The sequence below is a fragment of the Lepisosteus platostomus genome, chromosome 6 (assembly GCF_059453375.1).
Source record: "Lepisosteus platostomus isolate fLepPlt1 chromosome 6, fLepPlt1.hap1, whole genome shotgun sequence".
In the NCBI taxonomy this organism is placed as follows: Eukaryota; Metazoa; Chordata; class Actinopteri; order Semionotiformes; family Lepisosteidae; genus Lepisosteus; species Lepisosteus platostomus.
Genome location: NC_142616.1, coordinates 41,482,420 through 41,501,619, shown reverse-complemented (window position 1 = coordinate 41,501,619; position 19,200 = coordinate 41,482,420). Strand labels below are relative to the sequence as shown.

The 19,200-nt window shown below is 36.6% G+C and overlaps 1 protein-coding gene across 3 annotated transcripts in view; it reads left to right on the top strand.

The window, feature by feature from the left end:
- The window catches only part of LOC148661721 (GDNF family receptor alpha-1-like), a 94,889-nt gene that overhangs the window by 55,829 nt on the left and 19,860 nt on the right, over positions 1-19,200 (top strand). For all 3 annotated transcript variants that reach the window (XM_088635860.1, XM_088635859.1, XM_088635858.1), the window contains 3 exons: positions 12,025-12,376; positions 16,909-17,018; positions 19,004-19,138. In XM_088635860.1, the coding sequence (XP_088491986.1) occupies positions 12,025-12,376; positions 16,909-17,018; positions 19,004-19,138 (597 nt within the window). The remainder of the gene's footprint in view (positions 1-12,024; positions 12,377-16,908; positions 17,019-19,003; positions 19,139-19,200) is intronic.

Genomic DNA, 19,200 nt, shown 5'->3' with positions numbered 1-19,200 from the left:
ACTCCCAAATAATAAAACAATAAGCAAATATTTGTTTCACTTTCTTGCATTATATAAATAAAGTTCAGTGTCCTCTAAGGTGTTATGAAGAAAATCTGTCAACCATTGGCATCACCAGAATCTCTCATACAGAAATTGCATGGTTTATATTAGAGTTGTATTTCTTAATTTGTGTTTTCGGAATTTAATGATGTTAGAAATAATTCATTTGAAGTAATGTCTTTTGATCTCAATAATCTGTCTTTAGCATTCATATAGCTACCTTCTTAAGATATTAAATCTGTGCCACAAGTATTCTGTTTATTATACACAATGCTTTTACATTTTATGAGCTCCTGAAGTTAACAGTTGGTGCCTACAGTATATAGTGCCTCATACATAGTTTTCAGTCACCTAGCATAAACAAACAAAAAGGGCTATATGTTTTTTTCTGCTTTGTCAGAATAATTTGTACAAGAGCATGCAATGTGTTAAGCCAGAAACAGACTATGCTGCTATGCACATTGAGTCTTATGAGATGCACTTGAGTATTAATTAGTTCTAAATACCTCTTTGGGACTTACAAAACATGGGTTCTCACCAGTTATCTGTGTACATAATTGTGCAAGTGTGATCACAGGTATCAAAAATCTCATGGGTGTATGGCTTTGAATGGGTTTCTGAATGAAGTAGAAGATAGTGTTACAAGGCACAGGAATGCATCAAACAGATTTTATTTACAGAGTTTAGGACTATAAACAGAAACAGTGCGAGACAAAACTGCTCAGTAGAGGAGTTTTGTAGAGATCTTTACTTGTCAAGCTGCCACAACCTGTTATCCTTAAAAGTTGTTTAAGTTCTTACATGTCTATTGCATTGACTTCATAAAATGAATTTCGGGAAGTATGGGCCTCAACGGTATGATACTGTATGTCAATTTTAAAACATTCAGCCTAATTTAAGATCTTTTTATGCACTGTATAACCAAAATATTCCGAGCTCCCAACACATACTGTACTGCACTGGACCTCTGCAAGCAGCAACAATAGTGTCAGTATGACATACTGTACAGTAGCAAAACTTTGAAATATTTGCAACTGAATTCAATCTCAACCTTCTAGTAAATTAAGATCTGGAGCTTTTATCTAGGGCTGATGATGGCTGTCTCATCTCATTCATAAGCCGATCATGCACTGCCTGTCACTGAAAGAGTCCATTTCCATTGATCAGGGGTTCCTAATATTTTAGCTAGAGGGTATATTAAAAATTCGAAAAGTCACTGTACTGTACCTTAGGAGTCAGTGCTGTTGTTTCACAATCATACCTCAAAAAGAACTAAAACATTAATGCATAAATAAAACATCCTGTACACTAAGTGCTAAAAGCTTTAGCTTTCTTCTTTTCCAGAAGTCTATGACTAATATGCACGTCAACAGAGCAACACATAAGGCCTAAGACATGGACAAAAAGATCTTGCTAAGTGTTCCTTCAATTACACAGCAGAGCCTGAGTTTTATAACCTTTTTAATACCAATCTAGGTCTCCCCCACTCGCATGCCAAGAGGAAACAAAAGACCAAGTGACATGGCCACAATTTAAAGTCAACATTATTCCAATTCATTATTACTGGTGCATTGAACTGAAGCCCATTTATGAATCTAGGATTCTACTGTGCACTTAAAACACTACAATGACGGAGGACTCAAATCTAATAAACAGTGCTGACAGTCATTTTGACAAGCAGTTAATTAACTGTATGGATCCTAAGAATCAGTTGGAAAGCAAGTGTTTAGGTATTTGGCCAAGATTTAAGGTAGGAACACAGAAAATCTTTGGTGACAGACTGGCTAAACCATCTGTTTAACCTTTCTCCTAATTAGGTGGAGTTTATATTCCTGTTGTTGTTTTTTTAAAATGAAAGGGGAACAATTCATCATTAATATCTACACCATGGCTTGGTCACACCTAGAGATACAGCTGAAGAATGTACTATTTTTTTAAAAAAAGCTACTGGAATAAAAGACGTGTCAATACATTAATTCAACAAAGTCACAAGTTAAAAAATACATTCATGTAGAAATAAATCATTTGAAATAAATTTTTGCAGACTGAAATAATTGATTTTTATCCTGATAAAAATTGAGCAAAACGTTTAGTCACTAACATCTAAACTCTGTAATAGGATTTTAGCTATAAATTCAATGATACTATAAATTTGCTATAATCTAGGGTGGACTTCATATTCATATTTTACATCTATTACAAAAACAGAGAGACCATTAAATGTGTATCAACCTACACAAACATGCATGAATACAGTAAATATATTGGAAGATATTTAAGTTTTTACTAACTAGGAGAGGATAGTACATGGTATGGCAGGGGTGGTATAATGTAGTAGGTTTGTCTTTGGACTTATAATTGGTGAGTTGTAGGTTCAAACCCCCACTGCAGATACTGCTGCTTGAGTAGGATACTCTACTCCTGTTGCTCCAGTCCACACAACTGCATACTGTAAGTGGCAACCAACATTTCTAGAGGGGTTATCCCTGTGATGGACCAGTGTCTTGTCTGAGGGTCATGTGATATCCACTTATCACATGATGATCTGATATGGCTCATCCATACATACAAATTATCCATATGGTATGACAAAATGAGCAATGAGAATTCCAATGTGATTTGATAATTGTGTTCACAATGGCATTTATGAATAGGAGCTTTGAGTATTGTTGTCATTTCTAAACATAGAGAAATTATTTCATATTTACTGTATATTCTTGACTAGATTGACTGAAATAAATAAATACTGCAAACACGTGAGCTGTGGAGATGGTCTATCAAATTGCAGGAAACTGTCCAATTGCTGAGGTGTATTATCAAGGAAACCCAGATCTATAGGAGAGTTGTTAAGTTGTGCAGAATGGGGGTCTGGAATATTGATGCACTCCTAATGGTGCTCGTGTTGCAGAAAGTGCTTCTTTAATATTGAGACATTATTAATCAATACATATGTCTTTAAAAATACATCAATAGGACTTGCCAATTAGCTTTAAGTAAATATCAAAGAGAATTGGGCCCCCTGAAATGTTCCCCAGCTCTGTTAAAACTCCCTGAGCACTTAAATAATAGTTTCTCAGCTTGAACTGCAGAAAACTACATGTGCTTAAAGAGAAGCTACTAAAAGGATGCCTGAAAGACAGTAAGATCTAAAGGTTTTTTGTTGCTTCATACCAGGCTTTATTCATAAACTACTGGTTTGGCTGCCAAGTTTGCATTGTTTGCAGAAAGAAAGCTACAACAAAAACCTATGAAACAATGTACAGTAGCATCACTAAATCAATAGGTGTTTTTGAGGCTCTTGAGAACACCTATTGAGTGATTTCATAAAACCACTGAAATGTGCTTTGGAGATAAAAACAAAATAACAAAGGTCTGGCTTGGCAATAAATACATTGGAGATTTAACTCTTTATTGTTCCTTCGAAACAATAACATCCTATGTGGACCAAATACATAAATATACAGTATGGACAAAACTTAGACAGTTATCAATAACATTCATCTTTCTAAATACATCAAGCATAAACCATAAACTACCCAATAACTAAAAGTGTAAGTTTATATTCTGTAGGTACTGCTTTTTTTGGAGAGCATAGGAAATACTGTTGGGCCTTCAACTACGTAAGGCAACTCCTGTTTTAAAACCCACTGGTGCTTATGAAAATCAGTGTACAACTATGGAGAGAGGCCTTCTAAAATTCATTCATGCCATTATTGTACAGTTCATTTATTTTTGTCAGGACTCCTTTGTTGCCTTTTTCTGTCCCAGAGCCTTTATGAGATATTACAGCCTCTAGAGAACAGTGTGAGGTGCAGGTGATTGTCGCTCAGTTTAAGTCACATCTTCAGATGAATATTATTAACTGCTTTGCCCATGTTAGTGAGAAGTGGAATCAGTCAATTACAAGCAGCACTTTTATGGCTACATTATTACCATTTCACTATTAGGTTCTTACCAATACTGTGCTGTTTGATCGATTTGTCCCTGGATGTTGATGGATGGTTTTGTTCTTCAGATGTCAAATATATGGGATGTCTGCCCTTTATTTATTAGCTGCAGCCTAGCTATTTTATTGCGTACCCTTTAAAATTCCATACAAAAATCATACAAACATTAACTATGGGGAAACAACAGTATAAAAAATACAGTTCAAACCAAAGTGCATTTTCACAGACAAAATAAAGAGCTGATTTTCAAAACAGTAATTTCAGTTGACCAAACAGTTGAATCGCTTCCTTAAAGTGACCGGCTTTTGACCTTCTAGAGATCTCTCTGTGATGCCATGAACGTTAGAAAAAGTTTTAGTTCTTCAGAATTGTAGATAATGTATGGTTTGGCTTAGTTTTTATACTTAAACCATTCTTTTCCCAGAGAACAGTTTGTCATGTACTGTATGACATTTCGGATGCTAGTTTGCTAAGTTAAACCCATAATAAATATGGCACACTGTTATTTAAATTAACCAACAGCAATACTGCATAGAATGAATTTCAGGGAAAAGGCACGATTCATTATTTCACCCTCATTATTTGAAACAACCATTAACTTTATTATTTAGTATTCCAATTGTGTTTATCATTACAGTAAGCCTAACAACTTTACTGCTGTATGACCACTACAGTATATCAATTATTTGTTATTCACAATGATGTTCAGTGAGCGAATTGTGAGTCAGTTAAAACTCCTTGGAATAGAACTGAGGCCGTGAGATCAGTAGTAGGTGATCATATTGAAGACTGAAAATTGAGATGCGAGTCAGAGCAAGCCGGGAATGCCCTGAAACATCTTATACATTGAGGCAAGACTATTTTTCACCACAGATCTAGTATTAAAAACTGGGCACAGCTGTGACTCTCTTTCAGACAGAACGTACAATCTAGAAAATAATGCTGCATTGTCCCATCACTTTTAAAAATGGGGCCCTTAGTGATCTCAAACAGCACTATCTGATCTGATTGAATTATGGCTAAAGACCCTTATGCTCCTTTTTTGCACCATCCCTGCCAATGAAGCCTTGGGTCTGCCAGCCATTCACAGTTAATAGAGCTCTGCAATTACGTCGCAAGGCTCCCCAAAGGAAGCATCCATCTGCATCTGCCACAAAAAAATGACTCCCTTATGTGCTGTGCAGCTAATCTCTGTCCAGTACCAAAACCCTGTGGTACAGACTACAGTGCAGTTCCAGTATGACGTGTTTTTGCATTGTAGACAGTTATCATTACAATAACTCTTGGTATTAAGCTGAAACCATTTATCTTCAGAGGGCCATTTGTGTCACAATGATTACATTAAATGTGTAGCTGCACATCTCCAGAAACTCCAGTTTCAGCCCTCAATGAATTGCATCTGTTTCCTTTGAACTATAATTTACATTGAGATAATCTCATCATTATTCACTATTATTAATCCATTGTGTACATAGACATGGCATGTATTCCTGTCTGATATTTGCAATATTTATTTGTATTATCTATCCATTATGAGAAAGCCATTTTTTCTTGGTGAGGGTCATGACAACTCAGAGCTTATCCTGTATATGGCACGAGCAAGACTGTGCCCTGGACACCTACACAGGGACATCTCAGACACATCAATTATTTTGTAAACAATTGAAATTGCTTTATTCATTACTTCTTTAAACACTGGTTAACCAGAGAGTTTTATAGGTGACTTTTTAACAAGATAAAAGAAATGGGCCATGTAATACTTGAAGAACAGGGGAAATATACACCAGTGACAGTGCATTGAGGAGGTCATAAATTACCTTTCCAGACAATCAGAGAGTGTATTGAACTACACCTACACTCAGGTATCCAATGTAAAGCCAAAAAGACCCTTTATAAAATTTCTACAGGACACATCTGAAATTAACAGATTAAAAGAATTCCTTTTAAGGTACAGTAACAAACAAGAGAATCTCTTTCAGCAGTACCTCATGATGTTAGAAGTACAGACTGGAAGATGTATTCCTCCACTCCGTAAAAAAAGGATATCTGGCTCGTGCATCACCATGCATCTATAAAGGAAGGTTTTGCATGAAAAGAACAAGATTTTTATTTGTAGACATCATTAAAGGCTTGCTGTCCTGCTGTTTTTCCATGCCTTGCCCCAGAGGAGGCTCTTTTTACAGCCTGATCTCTATGCTGGTTGATTGGTAATGAAAAATCAGACAGAAGAAATTCATCAAAGTGTAATGCAATATCTGAGAAATAGTGTACTGTATATCCTCAACAAAGTTCATTCCCCAGAGTCAATGTGCACATTTAAATGCAGCTCTAGCCATGTCAACTGAAGGAAGGCAAAAACGCTCCCAAGATCAATTACTAGGGTCATGGCCTTGTATTATCTGATTTGCTGTAATGCCATGTGGTTTTATTGGATTGGGACATAGTTCTGAAAAACAGTAAGATTATTAAGCAAATAAAGTAAATAAAAACCTGGGGGCTACTTCCCCTTACTTGTTTTGCCTTCCTTTGCACTTTCATAATCAGCCCATTAAAGAAACTTGTCGTGTTTTGCCATTATTAATGAACCGAATCAACAGAGGAAGTAGCTTTAAGACCCCACTGAGTAACTGTAAAAATTAAATGTGTGCACATACTGTACCTGTAAAGATGTTATCTTATGACAAAATTATGATCTGGCCCTTATGAATTTTTAATTGCAAATTTTAAGCAATGTCCAGAGATTCATTTCCTTCAGTTAGCTGCTTAAAATCTAGTCCATCTCAGCAAAACCTTTGACTCGAGCAGACAAAAAATAGAGAAAATACGGAGCCATTCCTAGGTGCTTTGACTCTCAAAGCTTACATCTGGAGTGCAGGATGGGGGACTCCAGCATACCTCATTACTCCCTGGAAGATGTGTACATTTGGTGTAAATGCTGCTGATATTGGTGAGGTCTGAAAGTAGCAATGGTTTCCATTTAACAGGAATTCCTCTGACAAGCTGGTTTCCTGTGAGCTTGTTGTGTTATCAACAAGAACATATTTGGTTGACACCTTATTGCAAAAGTTTGTATCACAAGCTAATACTGTGAAAAGAAAGTTTTTAAGAGAAAACTTGCATGATGATTTCATTGTTCACTGAGGGCTGTAGTGGCTAGCACAATTATTTCAAAACTGACATATACTGTAAATGGGGAAAAAAAACAGCAATTTCTAAGGAGAATAATTGATGATGAGGTAATCAACATACAGTATAATGTATTCCCCTGGATTGCAAATAATATCAGCTGCTCAGAAAAACCTGCTTTGATCAGTGTGAATCCAGGAAAGTCTTAATAAAAACTCATTTATACTCTAAACACATTAATAAATGGTTAAGAATGGCTGTCTTTATCATATCATTCCGAAAGTCTTTATTATCGCAAAAGGAAATTCATTTTGATTAAGAACCACTTTTGCTGCCCATCTACCATTCTCAAGCAGCTCATTAGAAGTGTAGTGAAGGTCAGATTGATATAGCAGAAGGACAGGACCCAAAGCTCTGAGGTTAGTGCAGCTAAGCAGTTTCTCATGATGCTTTTCAATTTCTTTATTAAATGAAAGCACATGGAAAAATATAAAACTGCAGACTCACTGCAGTTTGACTAAGTGATCTTTAAGCTACAGCAAAGAGCAAAAACGTTAATCCACTTCTTGTGACAACGGGTAACATTTCTGTCCATGTCAGCACCATTTGAGTATGCAATTTGAAATATTAAAATACAAAATCTGAGCAGGCTTTGAAACTGCAGATAAATTGGGGTGATGGTATACCGTATACACTGTAGGTGTAAACATGTGAGTAAAACACTTGATATAAAAAGGGCATTGCATAAAGAGACACGACTATTTCTGTAAAATCATTCTGTTTCATGAAACTGCATCCAACTCCTCTGACTCCATGTTCTGTAAACTGAAAATTTTAAGAGGGCCATCCTTTCAGTCTGCCAGTTACTCATTTGGTGTGTTTGATGCAGAGTGCAGGTCAGTTCACTTCATTTGCGGTTACAAAACCTGCAAAAACCATGTAATATCACTGAAACCTAACAAGCTAAGGTCACTTGAAAAGTTGCTCTCTGTTTGAAAGAGGACTTCATATGGTTCCGGTTTGACTCTTGCCCTGTCACAAAGTGAAGTAAAAAATCACAAACTAAACTATGGAAGTTTAAACCTACCCAACTGCCAGAGCAGTACGTTGCCATTGTCAATCCCATGCAATGCAAACCTACAGAAACTACAAATCAACATCTACAGATAAGGTTTCGCGATACTTAAAACAGCTGAGCTACAGTAGTTGATTGCATGTACAATATGTAACCTTTTTTCATAAACAGTCAATAAGGGATGATTGTTCATGCAATTGACAATACAGTCAGCAAGGTGAAAGGGACCCCATTGTGATTTATATTTAGATAATATAAAAATAATCTTCTAAAGGGACTGTGCTTTCCAGAGAAATACGCAAAGCTCATTTGACACATTCTGATTCTTGTACAAGTATTTAATAGGAACACATAGCAAATAACACAAAAAGTAAAAAATAATTCATTGATTGGCACGTATTCTCGTATATGATTTCAATCACTTTGAAGTGAGCATGGTGTGAAAGTACCACAATGTAAAAACCAGTAAAAAATCTATTCCTATCTCTACTATTACAAAGAGCAGCAGCTCTTTGACTCTTTCAACTTTTTGGAGGGCAGTTCAGTAGCCTTTTTCTCACGGCCAGACTGTCATTCCTTCAGCCAAGCAGGTTAAGGCCAATCTTGGATCTCACATTACTCACCTACTAAACTATTGAAAACTGCGCAGTAATAAAGTACAGCATGTACTGTAATGTATATTAAACAAAAATCAAAATTATAGCATCTGGGGTTTGATAATTACATGTTAAAGTTAGATGACCAGCACCATCAAAGGAAGTACACATCAAAAGAACCTGTGAGCAGCTGTTGGATTCTTGATATGTGACTTGCTGTTTTTAATATTTTGACAGTTAAACAATTCTAATTCAGACAATTAAACTCCTAACCATTACAGATCCTTTACAGCATCTGCTTTAGGCAATTGTGCTGTTTAGGGAATTTTGAGTAGTAGTAGTCCTTTCATCTGTGCTTGATTTGCTATGCAGTATGGGTGATTCAATTTCTGACCTATCTTTATTCAGCTAAATCGTCACGCCTGTGAAACTTTCTAAAGCTTCCAGATGGCTATTCAAACTGGATTTGTATAAGAATTGTTTTTTTTAATTGTTCCCTTCTGTCAATTTAAATACACAAGCCATTTATTAGCTGGTTAGTTATTTGCACTGACAAGTTATCCATTTCTTCATGAACACTGGGTTTGTCAAGGAGATTACTCAGAAGAGACTGTGCTAAAAGTTTTTGCTGTAAGTCAGACCAGACAAGAAAAATACTATAGAGGATTTTGCAGTTTTGCATTTTTTTTCAAATATTTGAGGGTAAAAATCAAGTCATTTTATTTATATACTGTAAATAGGAGATGGTCAGAAACTTGTGCCCACCAGTAAATATAGGTTTTTAATCCCCTCTCAAGTGGTAAATAATTTCCATGCTAAACTGACTCACACGTCTGGAAGCTTTGAACATATTCTAGGAGAAACTAAACACATCATTCCACAAAATCAATCCAATTGCTAAAGTAGCACAGTGGAAAAATCGCCCCAAAGGATTTTGTTTGTAAATTAATCTTTATTTTAATACTAGAGGATGCAGTCTTAACTATCTGATTAAGACTTAGAGAAGGAACCCAGGAACTGGTGACACTAATTTATTACACAGACCGTCTGTCAGGAAAGACAGATAAGACTGGAGCTCAACCTCACAGATATGTCAGTCGCAAAGTGCATGTCATCCAGATGGCTTCTGCCAAATTAAGATTCAGAAATCACAGCGTGGGTGGGAAAGAGGAACCACTGCTGATCTCCGAAGATCATGAAATTATATATAATAAACGCACATGTGCAGGGCAGTGAAAGGCTATTTATTTTGAGGAAAAAAAATAGGGCTAATATAAGGGACAGCCTGCCTCCTGTCAACTGAATTTTGAATTCTGATCCATCTGTCAGCATGACTGGTTGGGTTCAACATATGGTTCTTAAAACAACTTTTGTATCCTGCAGCCTGGGAGGCCTATAAAGAATATTGTCTCCATATTTCTCCTGCACAGATGCCTATCCCCATAGAGTTGTTTTTGTAGACAGTGTAACTCAGGTTGGAGATGCAAGAAAAACCTTCCAGCCACAGGCGCAGATCCTTAGCCACAGAGCCACCGCTCCGCCCAAGATGAACCTACAGTATGAATTAGATGAACCTACAGTAAATGTACAGTAGGATTGTTGCCTGGAGATTTCCTGCCTTCTTTTAAATTTAACAGGAGATATCTTACAGTACAAGGGTATCTTTAAATCTACTCTAATGAGGTACCTCATATTAGAATTCCAATATTTCTGTCAATATCTAAGCCTGATGTTGACATTGCACCAACAGAGCTAGTCGGGGCCTCATGCAACATAATGCATGAAAGATGATAGCAAATCTGGAGATATTTTTATGTTTTTACAGCTACTCAAAACGCATACTTACATCATGTTAAGTGCTATGAGAAGATACTTTAATATAAAGTTATAATAATAATAATAATAATAATAATAATAATAATAATAATAATAATAATAATAATAATATCATCATCTTCCAGTTTGAAAGAGGAATGGATAAATGAAGAGTTAATCTTGACTGTAATAACCCACTTTTCCTCACTTCATCTTTAGCAAAAAGTTAGAAATGATTTGAAGGAGGTACATACATTATATGAAGAAAACACTCCCGAGTGGAGTTTGGAGGTTGTTTTATGGGTTTTTACCTGGCACTTTTCTTCCCAAAGTCCATATTGTCTGGGTTGATTGATTGGCATCTCTTTTCTCCCAAATGAATGTGCATTTCCATATGTGCCCTGTGATAGACTGGCATCCCATCCTATCTTTCTTTGTAACCATTGTCTGTTAGGTCAGGTGCAGGCTTGACTCAGGGTTACTAAACAAGGATAGATGAAGCATATTTCTTTGTGATTTAACTTAGAGATTAAAATATTTATCATCACTTTCTGTGGAAAAATTTGAACTGGACAGAATTCAAGACTTTTCAGACTGATCAATCATTTTAACTGAGACATTTACTTTTTTCAATTACATTTATGAAAAAGACTTATGCTGGCACATAATTTATATCTTCTAGATAATGTGGCCAGGCAAAAACATTTATACACAATTATAGAATATATAGTTAAAAGCATATAATTTAAAGCAAGGGATATATTGCAAGACCTTGTTTACAATATTATGTAGTTTTGGTCACCATTTTATAGAAATCATAATGCTGATCTGGTATCAGTTCAGAGAAGAGCAACCACATACTGTACATGCCAGGACCTACAGTAAGGGAATGTCCAACACTGACAGGCTCAAGGAACTAAACCCTTTAGTCTTGAACAGAGAAGATGACAAGAGGACCTGATACAAGTATTTAAAATCCTCAATTGCAGTTAGAAAGTCAACTCAGCAGATTTCTTCAGAACGAATGGTGAAACATGAGCCAGAGGGTGCAAGTGAAAACTGAATGGAAGTGTATTTAAAACCAAGAACTGGAGGCACTTTACCCAAAGGGTTGTGAGAGTATGGAACAACCTAGTCAGCTATGCTGTTGAAGCTGATACCCTGGTCCTGTATTGGTCATTTTATGTATTTTTATCATTTCTAGTGGCAGGTATATTCATGCAACATGGTAGCAATCCAGATGTTAAGCTTTGCCTTATTGGTGACACTCTTGGTAAAAAGTGAAGCTGCATGAAATAACAGACATTCAGAACCTGACAGTGCTGCAAAGTCTAGTTCCAGTGGATGGGAATTAGTTGTCTCCATTCACTTGTCTGTCTTGTTGACTCGATGACACTTCCTTTTACTTCCTTTCCCTCCACAGGAGAGCCAGCAGTAACAAAAGAGAACAACTGCCTGAACGCTGCCAAGGCCTGCAACCTGAATGACACCTGCAAAAAGTACCGCTCAGCGTACATCAGCCCCTGCACCAGCCGGGTCTCCACGGCGGAGGTGTGCAACAAGCGCAAGTGCCACAAGGCTCTTCGGCAGTTCTTCGACAAAGTACCTCCCAAACACAGCTATGGGATGCTGTTCTGCTCCTGTCCCCCTGTGGATCAGTTAGCCTGCACGGAGCGTCGGAGGCAGACCATCGTTCCAGTGTGCTCTTACGAGGACAGGGAAAAACCAAATTGCTTGTCTTTGCAAGTGTCGTGCAAGACGAATTACATCTGCAGGTAAGATAGCTGCCGACATGGCATGATTAATGAGACGGGAGTGGGAAGCTTTTCAAGTCACTGAAAATGACTAAGATTTGGTTTTACAATTTCCACAGGGGTATTGGGCAGCTTAGGAAAAAAGAGCAGAAAAAGATAGACCAATAGCTTAGTTGGATTTTAAAAACTATGCCACGTTTGGGGTTAGGGTGTTTTCCTTAAACTTTTATAAGGACTATTAAGTGGATAGATCTATAAGTTTATACTGTACATGTTATTGCGAAAAGTAAAACTTTCTTCCTAATTAACACGTTATGCAGCATCCTTTTATTTCTGTTTGGCATTTCTCCTTCCATGCATGGCTATCAGAAATTCCTGGCAGCACAAGGATTTGCAGTGGGTGGGAAGGTGTCCATGACTCACTATACTGGCAATATACTATTTTTGAGTTGAGGTCCACTGGGGATCACGCTACAAAACATGACAGTGATAGCAGCAGTCTCAGACCAAATGAACCATCCAACAACTCCATTTCCCAATTATACTCTGATTACAGAGAGTGTAATGCATACGGCCGACATTGCAGGTTGTGCGAGCCAGCTTATCAGCGCAGTGACGTCACCGCCCTTCCCTGTGAATAGCAGGGACCGCAGCCGTTGGGGTGACGGGAGATTTTTAGCTCAACTGGCTGGGTCCCTGTTGAATGATGCCAGAGGCCCGGGTTCAAGTCCCCAGTGGTGGGGGGCCGACCTTAGGTGGCAGCGGCGAGGGTGCATACCCACGTGAACCCGAGAGCGCTACGGGGTAATAACACATAGATCATACTCTGATTATCGCTATTATACATGTAATAATGCCTCATCGATGACCAGGATTTACAGCACTTTCAAAGAAATCTAGTTTATTTTGGATCTCAAAGCATCTTCCAGATTCATTTTCAGATTTAGGAACTTTAATTTACTAAGCAAAAACAATACATGCTGGAATATAAAAGATGTACAGATCAGCACCCACAAATAAAGAACATATAAATTAAATATCCATTATAGCATGAGGTTTAATTATTTTTCACCTTTAAGGTTTAATGGTAAAAAGAGGTTAACTCTTAAATGGAATATGTACATGTAAAGTCATGAACTGCAAAGGCCATTCATAGCTATAGTAAGAGTTCTAAGCCAAGAACTAATACTTGTTAAGAAAATAATCAAGTTTGAAATCTTATTAAAAAATTTAAATATCTCCAGATTTGCTATTATCTTTCATGCATTATGTTGCAAGACACTAACTCTTTAATATACATGTTTTTCTCTCAATTAGAATGTAACTGTAACAGCAAACAGGAATTGATTCTGCTTTGCACAATAGCCAATCTGCTTTATTTGCAGTCAGTCTTTAGTTCTAACTCTTACAAAGAATCTTTCAGGGAGTTATACAGTACTGTATTTATACTAAGGGGACCCATCATCTGATGTTTTCTGAATGATGGAAACCAATGTGACAAACATTTGAACCCCATTAATGCAGATGTCAGTGAGGTCACTCCATCCCAAGTTCCTTCCTATAGCATTAAACCATATTACTCAAACAAAAGCAATCTTACATTCTACAAAGCTAACTGTAGTTCTTTATATCTCCTGAAATTGAGACAGACATCCTGTCTAGTAAACCGCTTCTTTCTTTTATGAAGGCAAAACATTTCAAAGCTGCTCTGAATGTTACTGAAAGGGCTCTTTAGCAATGTCAGGAATGATGAATGTGTCATTTTCAGAAGCCTTACCAGGGGCACACCATGCTGACACAGCTAAAATGTTTACTAGGAAACAGCTAATCCATGCCCATATAGAAAGCTTAATAGCTGCACCGATCTGCATGAAAATTAAACACATTGCTTTTTTAAATACGTAAAGTTATTGTTTGGATATTTAAAAGCTTGCAATTATTTAAAAAAAAGGTTATTTTATAACCTGGTAGGACCCCACCATACCCGACACAAAAATCATAAGACATGCTGAAAAGTCATTTAGACTGTTTGTAGAGGTACTTTAAGGTGTTAAAGTTTGAAAATCATAAAAAATTCATTTTTTAGAGGGGGGTCAAATTGAAGGAAGAAATGTGGGTTTCCAAATGAAAATGTATTATAGCAATATGCTTGACAGAGCTGTAGTCTATAAATATAAACAAACATCTGGGATATGATATTTCAAACTACGGTAATGAAACTAAACAAAAAATTCAGTTTCATCAGATGATTAATGCTAAACCGGTGGAAAACTTCCAAGTACAATTATGTGAGGGATTAAAAAAAACATTAGTAGAAAAATAATTTGGAAAGTCCAACGTAATTTGGATTGTAGCCTTGAGGTTCTTTCAACATGATAGCATGGAAATTCAACAACTGCTACAGACTCTGGCAGTGAAAATAAGAAAGCTAGGCATCATCTTAATTTCCATTGGCCCGCCATGTTAGATAAAGGCTAAAGTTGTTGAAGAGGATCTTAAAAGTTCCAGAATTTATGAAAGCCTAAACATGACTGTTGAAAGCCAAACTTGGCATCATGTGGTGTAACAGGGACGATGCTATTTTAGACTACAGAGAAAGGTGTTTCAGTTGTATTAATGCAGTACAGCCTGCAAAAACTAATAGAAGGTAAGAATCTCTGCTAAAAAAAGAAAATAGGTACTGATGGGTGAGTCAGAATAATCTATTTTGTGAGTTTTGCTGAAAGAAAATTTTAACAAATGAGAAAATGGTATTATACCGGCATGGAAAGGGTGGAGCTTCTATAATCAAACACTCTATAGTGATTGCAGCGCATCTTCGAGAGCTCTTCAGCTCTAGGGCCCTAAGAGTACAAGGATATTAAACAACCAGGACTTCAGTGTTCTAACAAATCGGCCTTTCCATCAACATGCTAATTCTGCACTTCTGACACTTTTATGGAAATTGGTGAGCTGCTTTCTCAGGCCAAAAACAATTTCTACATCAAAAACCCAATTAAATTCAACACCATTGACTGTATTAAATATTAGTTCAAATCTAGTTAAAATAGATTGCCCAGTATTATTTTATTATTTTAGTTCTCTGTTTTTTGTGAGATTAACACAATACTTCTGAAACACCTGTCCCTTAATACTTAATGCAATTATCTTGAATTGCAAAATTCATATTTCTGAGTAAAATAGAAGTGTGACTAGTTTGATGTTCTGTGCGTATATATTTTTTACAGTAAGTTCTACTATTATACTACTAATGACTACAAAACACTACAAAAGCAAGTGTTTATGTTGTACACAAGATTTAAATAAAAACGGTCTTTCTTAACTATAAGAACATGCCCCTGAACATTTGACCTAAAACAAATGGTTGTTTAATTATGAAAGCTTTGTTTGTGACTTAAAAACACATGATGTACAGTATTTGCATTCAGCTAGAACTCACAGGGTTTCTACATTAATCAGACTTTTGAAAGGTTTGCAGAAGATTTTGTAAATATATACAATATACAGTATCTTGAACTCTCACAGTCACTATAATATTTAATATATTTTTAACAAATTCATTAAGTTTAATTTTACTGATATTTTCCTGAAGCAGGTGCACTGGCATAGTATTGAACATACATGACATTAGTAAATTCATTTTACCAATGAACATTTGTTATCAAGAGGGAGTCTACTAGACTAGTACCTGTGTGGTCACCTTTGAAAATATTACAAGCAGTACATCTGCATCTTATGCTTTGCATCAGGTTGCATATTAAGCTATGTGTATCATCTTTCATCTTACTCCTCTCATAGGGTTTTGCTAAGTATGTGACTGTTCACTGGTCTCTGAGACCTAAAAGCAACATGACATCCCAGCTCATGTGGCCTGATGTTCAATGGGCCTCAAGCCTGGTGAGCAAGGCATCTAGGCACAATTGTCACAGTCCCACCTCGCAAGAAAACCATTCTCACGTGAGCAGCCTTATTCAACAGTCAATATCCAAGATCCAAGATTACTGTTCAGTTTTCTAAAAATATAAGTACATGCATAGGGATCATTTTGATGCTCAGTACAGACTTAACATGCATAAACATTTATAATCCTTGATTAACCATGAGAACAGGTACCACATGCACAATTCATTTATGGATTAATTTATAGATATATTGAAAATTAATCTGAATTATATACTATATACCCCTTTCATGAAGTTTACAGATTCACCCAGATATTAACAGGCATTAATCTTCATTCACAACTACTTTAAGTACAACAGGGAATCCAAAACTGGAATGGAAAGTCGAAATGCATGCTAGGTAGAAAAGAGGACACAGGTTTTCACAAAAACACATTGCTTAAACTCTTTCCCTGGAATCATTCAGAAAGCAGTTGATTAGATCCTTGAATTCATACAAAACTAGCACCAAAACCATCAAAACATTCCAAGTGTATTCTTTTTCTTACCAAAACTAATTTCAATGAAAGGACGCCTGGTGATTAAAAAAAGATATTTTGTGAAAAATGAAATATTATGCCTAATGGTTGCAAAATTACATTTTGTGTGTAGGTCACGCCTTGCAGATTTCTTCACAAACTGCCAGCCGGAGCCAAGGTCTCTGAGTGGCTGCTTGAAGGAGAACTATGCTGACTGCCTCTTGTCTTACTCAGGCCTCATTGGTAAGACCTTCTCAAAACCTCCTGTGTTTACACGTTCAGAAGCTTAATTAACCAGCTGAAATGAAAAACCCCAGCCACACTGTGGAGTCAGATTGCGTTTTTCCATTTCAGAATTCACTTGATTCTCTGTGGCAGTACAATCCTTGGGGAGGAAACTGTCCAGAAAGTCTTTTGTAGGTCTCCCTAAATTGTCAGTCACATCAGGCCTGTGCAAGATTGGTTAATTGGCCCAAGTAAGCCTCAGCTGATCTAATTTAAGCCTCTTTCTGAGACCTTGTGGCACTGATGATTTAAACCTGCTGCCTATGAAATTAGACCTTGGGAGCCCTGCTCTATGGGTGTAGAATGATTCAACAGTGTTAGACACCATGAAAGTAATCAAAAATATGATTGATCCTAGAGATTAGCAAGAAGAAATTAGGACTGTCAGGTAATTTCTGAGGAAGAGGTCTGTTGTGAAATATAGTCTAAATAAATGTCAGCAGAATTAAAATTGACATGAATGGTTATGTAACTGTCACTTTGGACAAAAGTGTCCGGTAAATAAATAAATGTAAATGTCACTTAGTATATACATACTGAGTCTTGCTGTTACTTCTTGATAGTGGAAATATATATTTTTTAAGTTTGGAGAGGTTCCAATTATTATGTTGTCATACTAAAAAGAAAATTAAGGAAATTGTGTACCAAAAGTTTCCATATCAACCAGACATTTAACATCTAAACACCATTTTATTTTATTAGTTCTTTGTGTTTTTTTAGTTCTTTATATGACTAATTAGATGGTAAAAACTAAGAAAAGTGTAGTTCCCATTGGTAGCCTGGCTACACAACAAAATACAGTAATTAACAGTAATTAATAAATTTCACGGCAGGGTTTAGGTTTGGCATTGCTTGGGATTTGCTGGCTCTGGCAGGTCAGCTCCAGCTCCAGCCTGGCTTCAGAGCCAATTAAGAACCCCAGTTCCTCCTCTAGGTTGCCTTGCTCCAAGTTCCGGAACAGCTCTGGAGAAGTTCCACTCCAGCAGCTCCGACTCCAGCTTGAGCCTCATTATAAGTGCTGCAGAAAAGTCTTAGCCATTTGGCTATTTGCAAAGATAGCATAAAATTTCAAGAAAATTGCAGTTAAAAGATGTTGGACTTTTACTGTAGGTGGAACATTTATAGTAAGAATACACGGGTTTTCACAACGACAACTGTTCTTAAAATGTGTGTTTAAAATGTTTTGCAAAAACTGTTCTCTGAAAGATAAAAGAAGTAGAAAGTCTGTATAGTTCTGCCATTTGCTTAGATGGCTTATGTTTCTATGATGTGAGCTAGAACATTTGATCACTTGGTCAAAAGTTGCAGTCACATTGTGTATGCTAATAAATGTTTAAAAACTGTCAGATCATCGTAATCACAATTATTAATGATTTCAACCACCCCTGGTAATCTAGAAATGTCTAATGGGGTGGTTAAACATGAACTCAAATGGAAGATTTTAACAAAAATACATTTGCATATACTTTACTGAAACAGATACTGTACTTGTCATACTGTACATTAAGCTCAGTCAGTGTTCTTGATGGGGTGTTCTCATTCAGTCTCTTCACTTTTTAGTCAGAGATAAATTACAGCTTATCATGAACAATTTTTCGCTGTTTGCAAAAAAACTTTTACAGTCTTAGATACACCATGTCTTTTGCAAGTCTTTTGAGAGTGTGTGCACATCTGTATTTGTGACTCTACTGGCATCCCGTCCTGGGTGTATTCTGCTGCTTCCAGCTCCCCTGCAACCCTGAATGCTTAGAAAATGGATGGATAGAAGTTTCATGCTTTGCAACTGCAGTGACTAATGAAAAACAAAATTGCACAGGGATATTTGAGCTGAAGAGTTCTGTGTTCCTGTATACCAATATGATGATTCTGTCTCTCTTCATTAACAGGATAATTTCTTTGCATCAGAAGATCTAATATAGTCTGGTTGCTCTTGTCTCTTCCAGGCACTGTCATGACTCCGAACTACCTGAGATCCAGTCAGATCAGCGTGTCGCCCTGGTGTGACTGTAGCGGCAGTGGGAACAATAAAGAGGAGTGTGACAAGTTTGTGGAGTTCTTCACAAATAACACATGCCTTCGTAAGCAAAGATTTCCAAAATGTATCTCTTTAAAGTTCATTTTAAGTTCTGTCTTTTGAGAG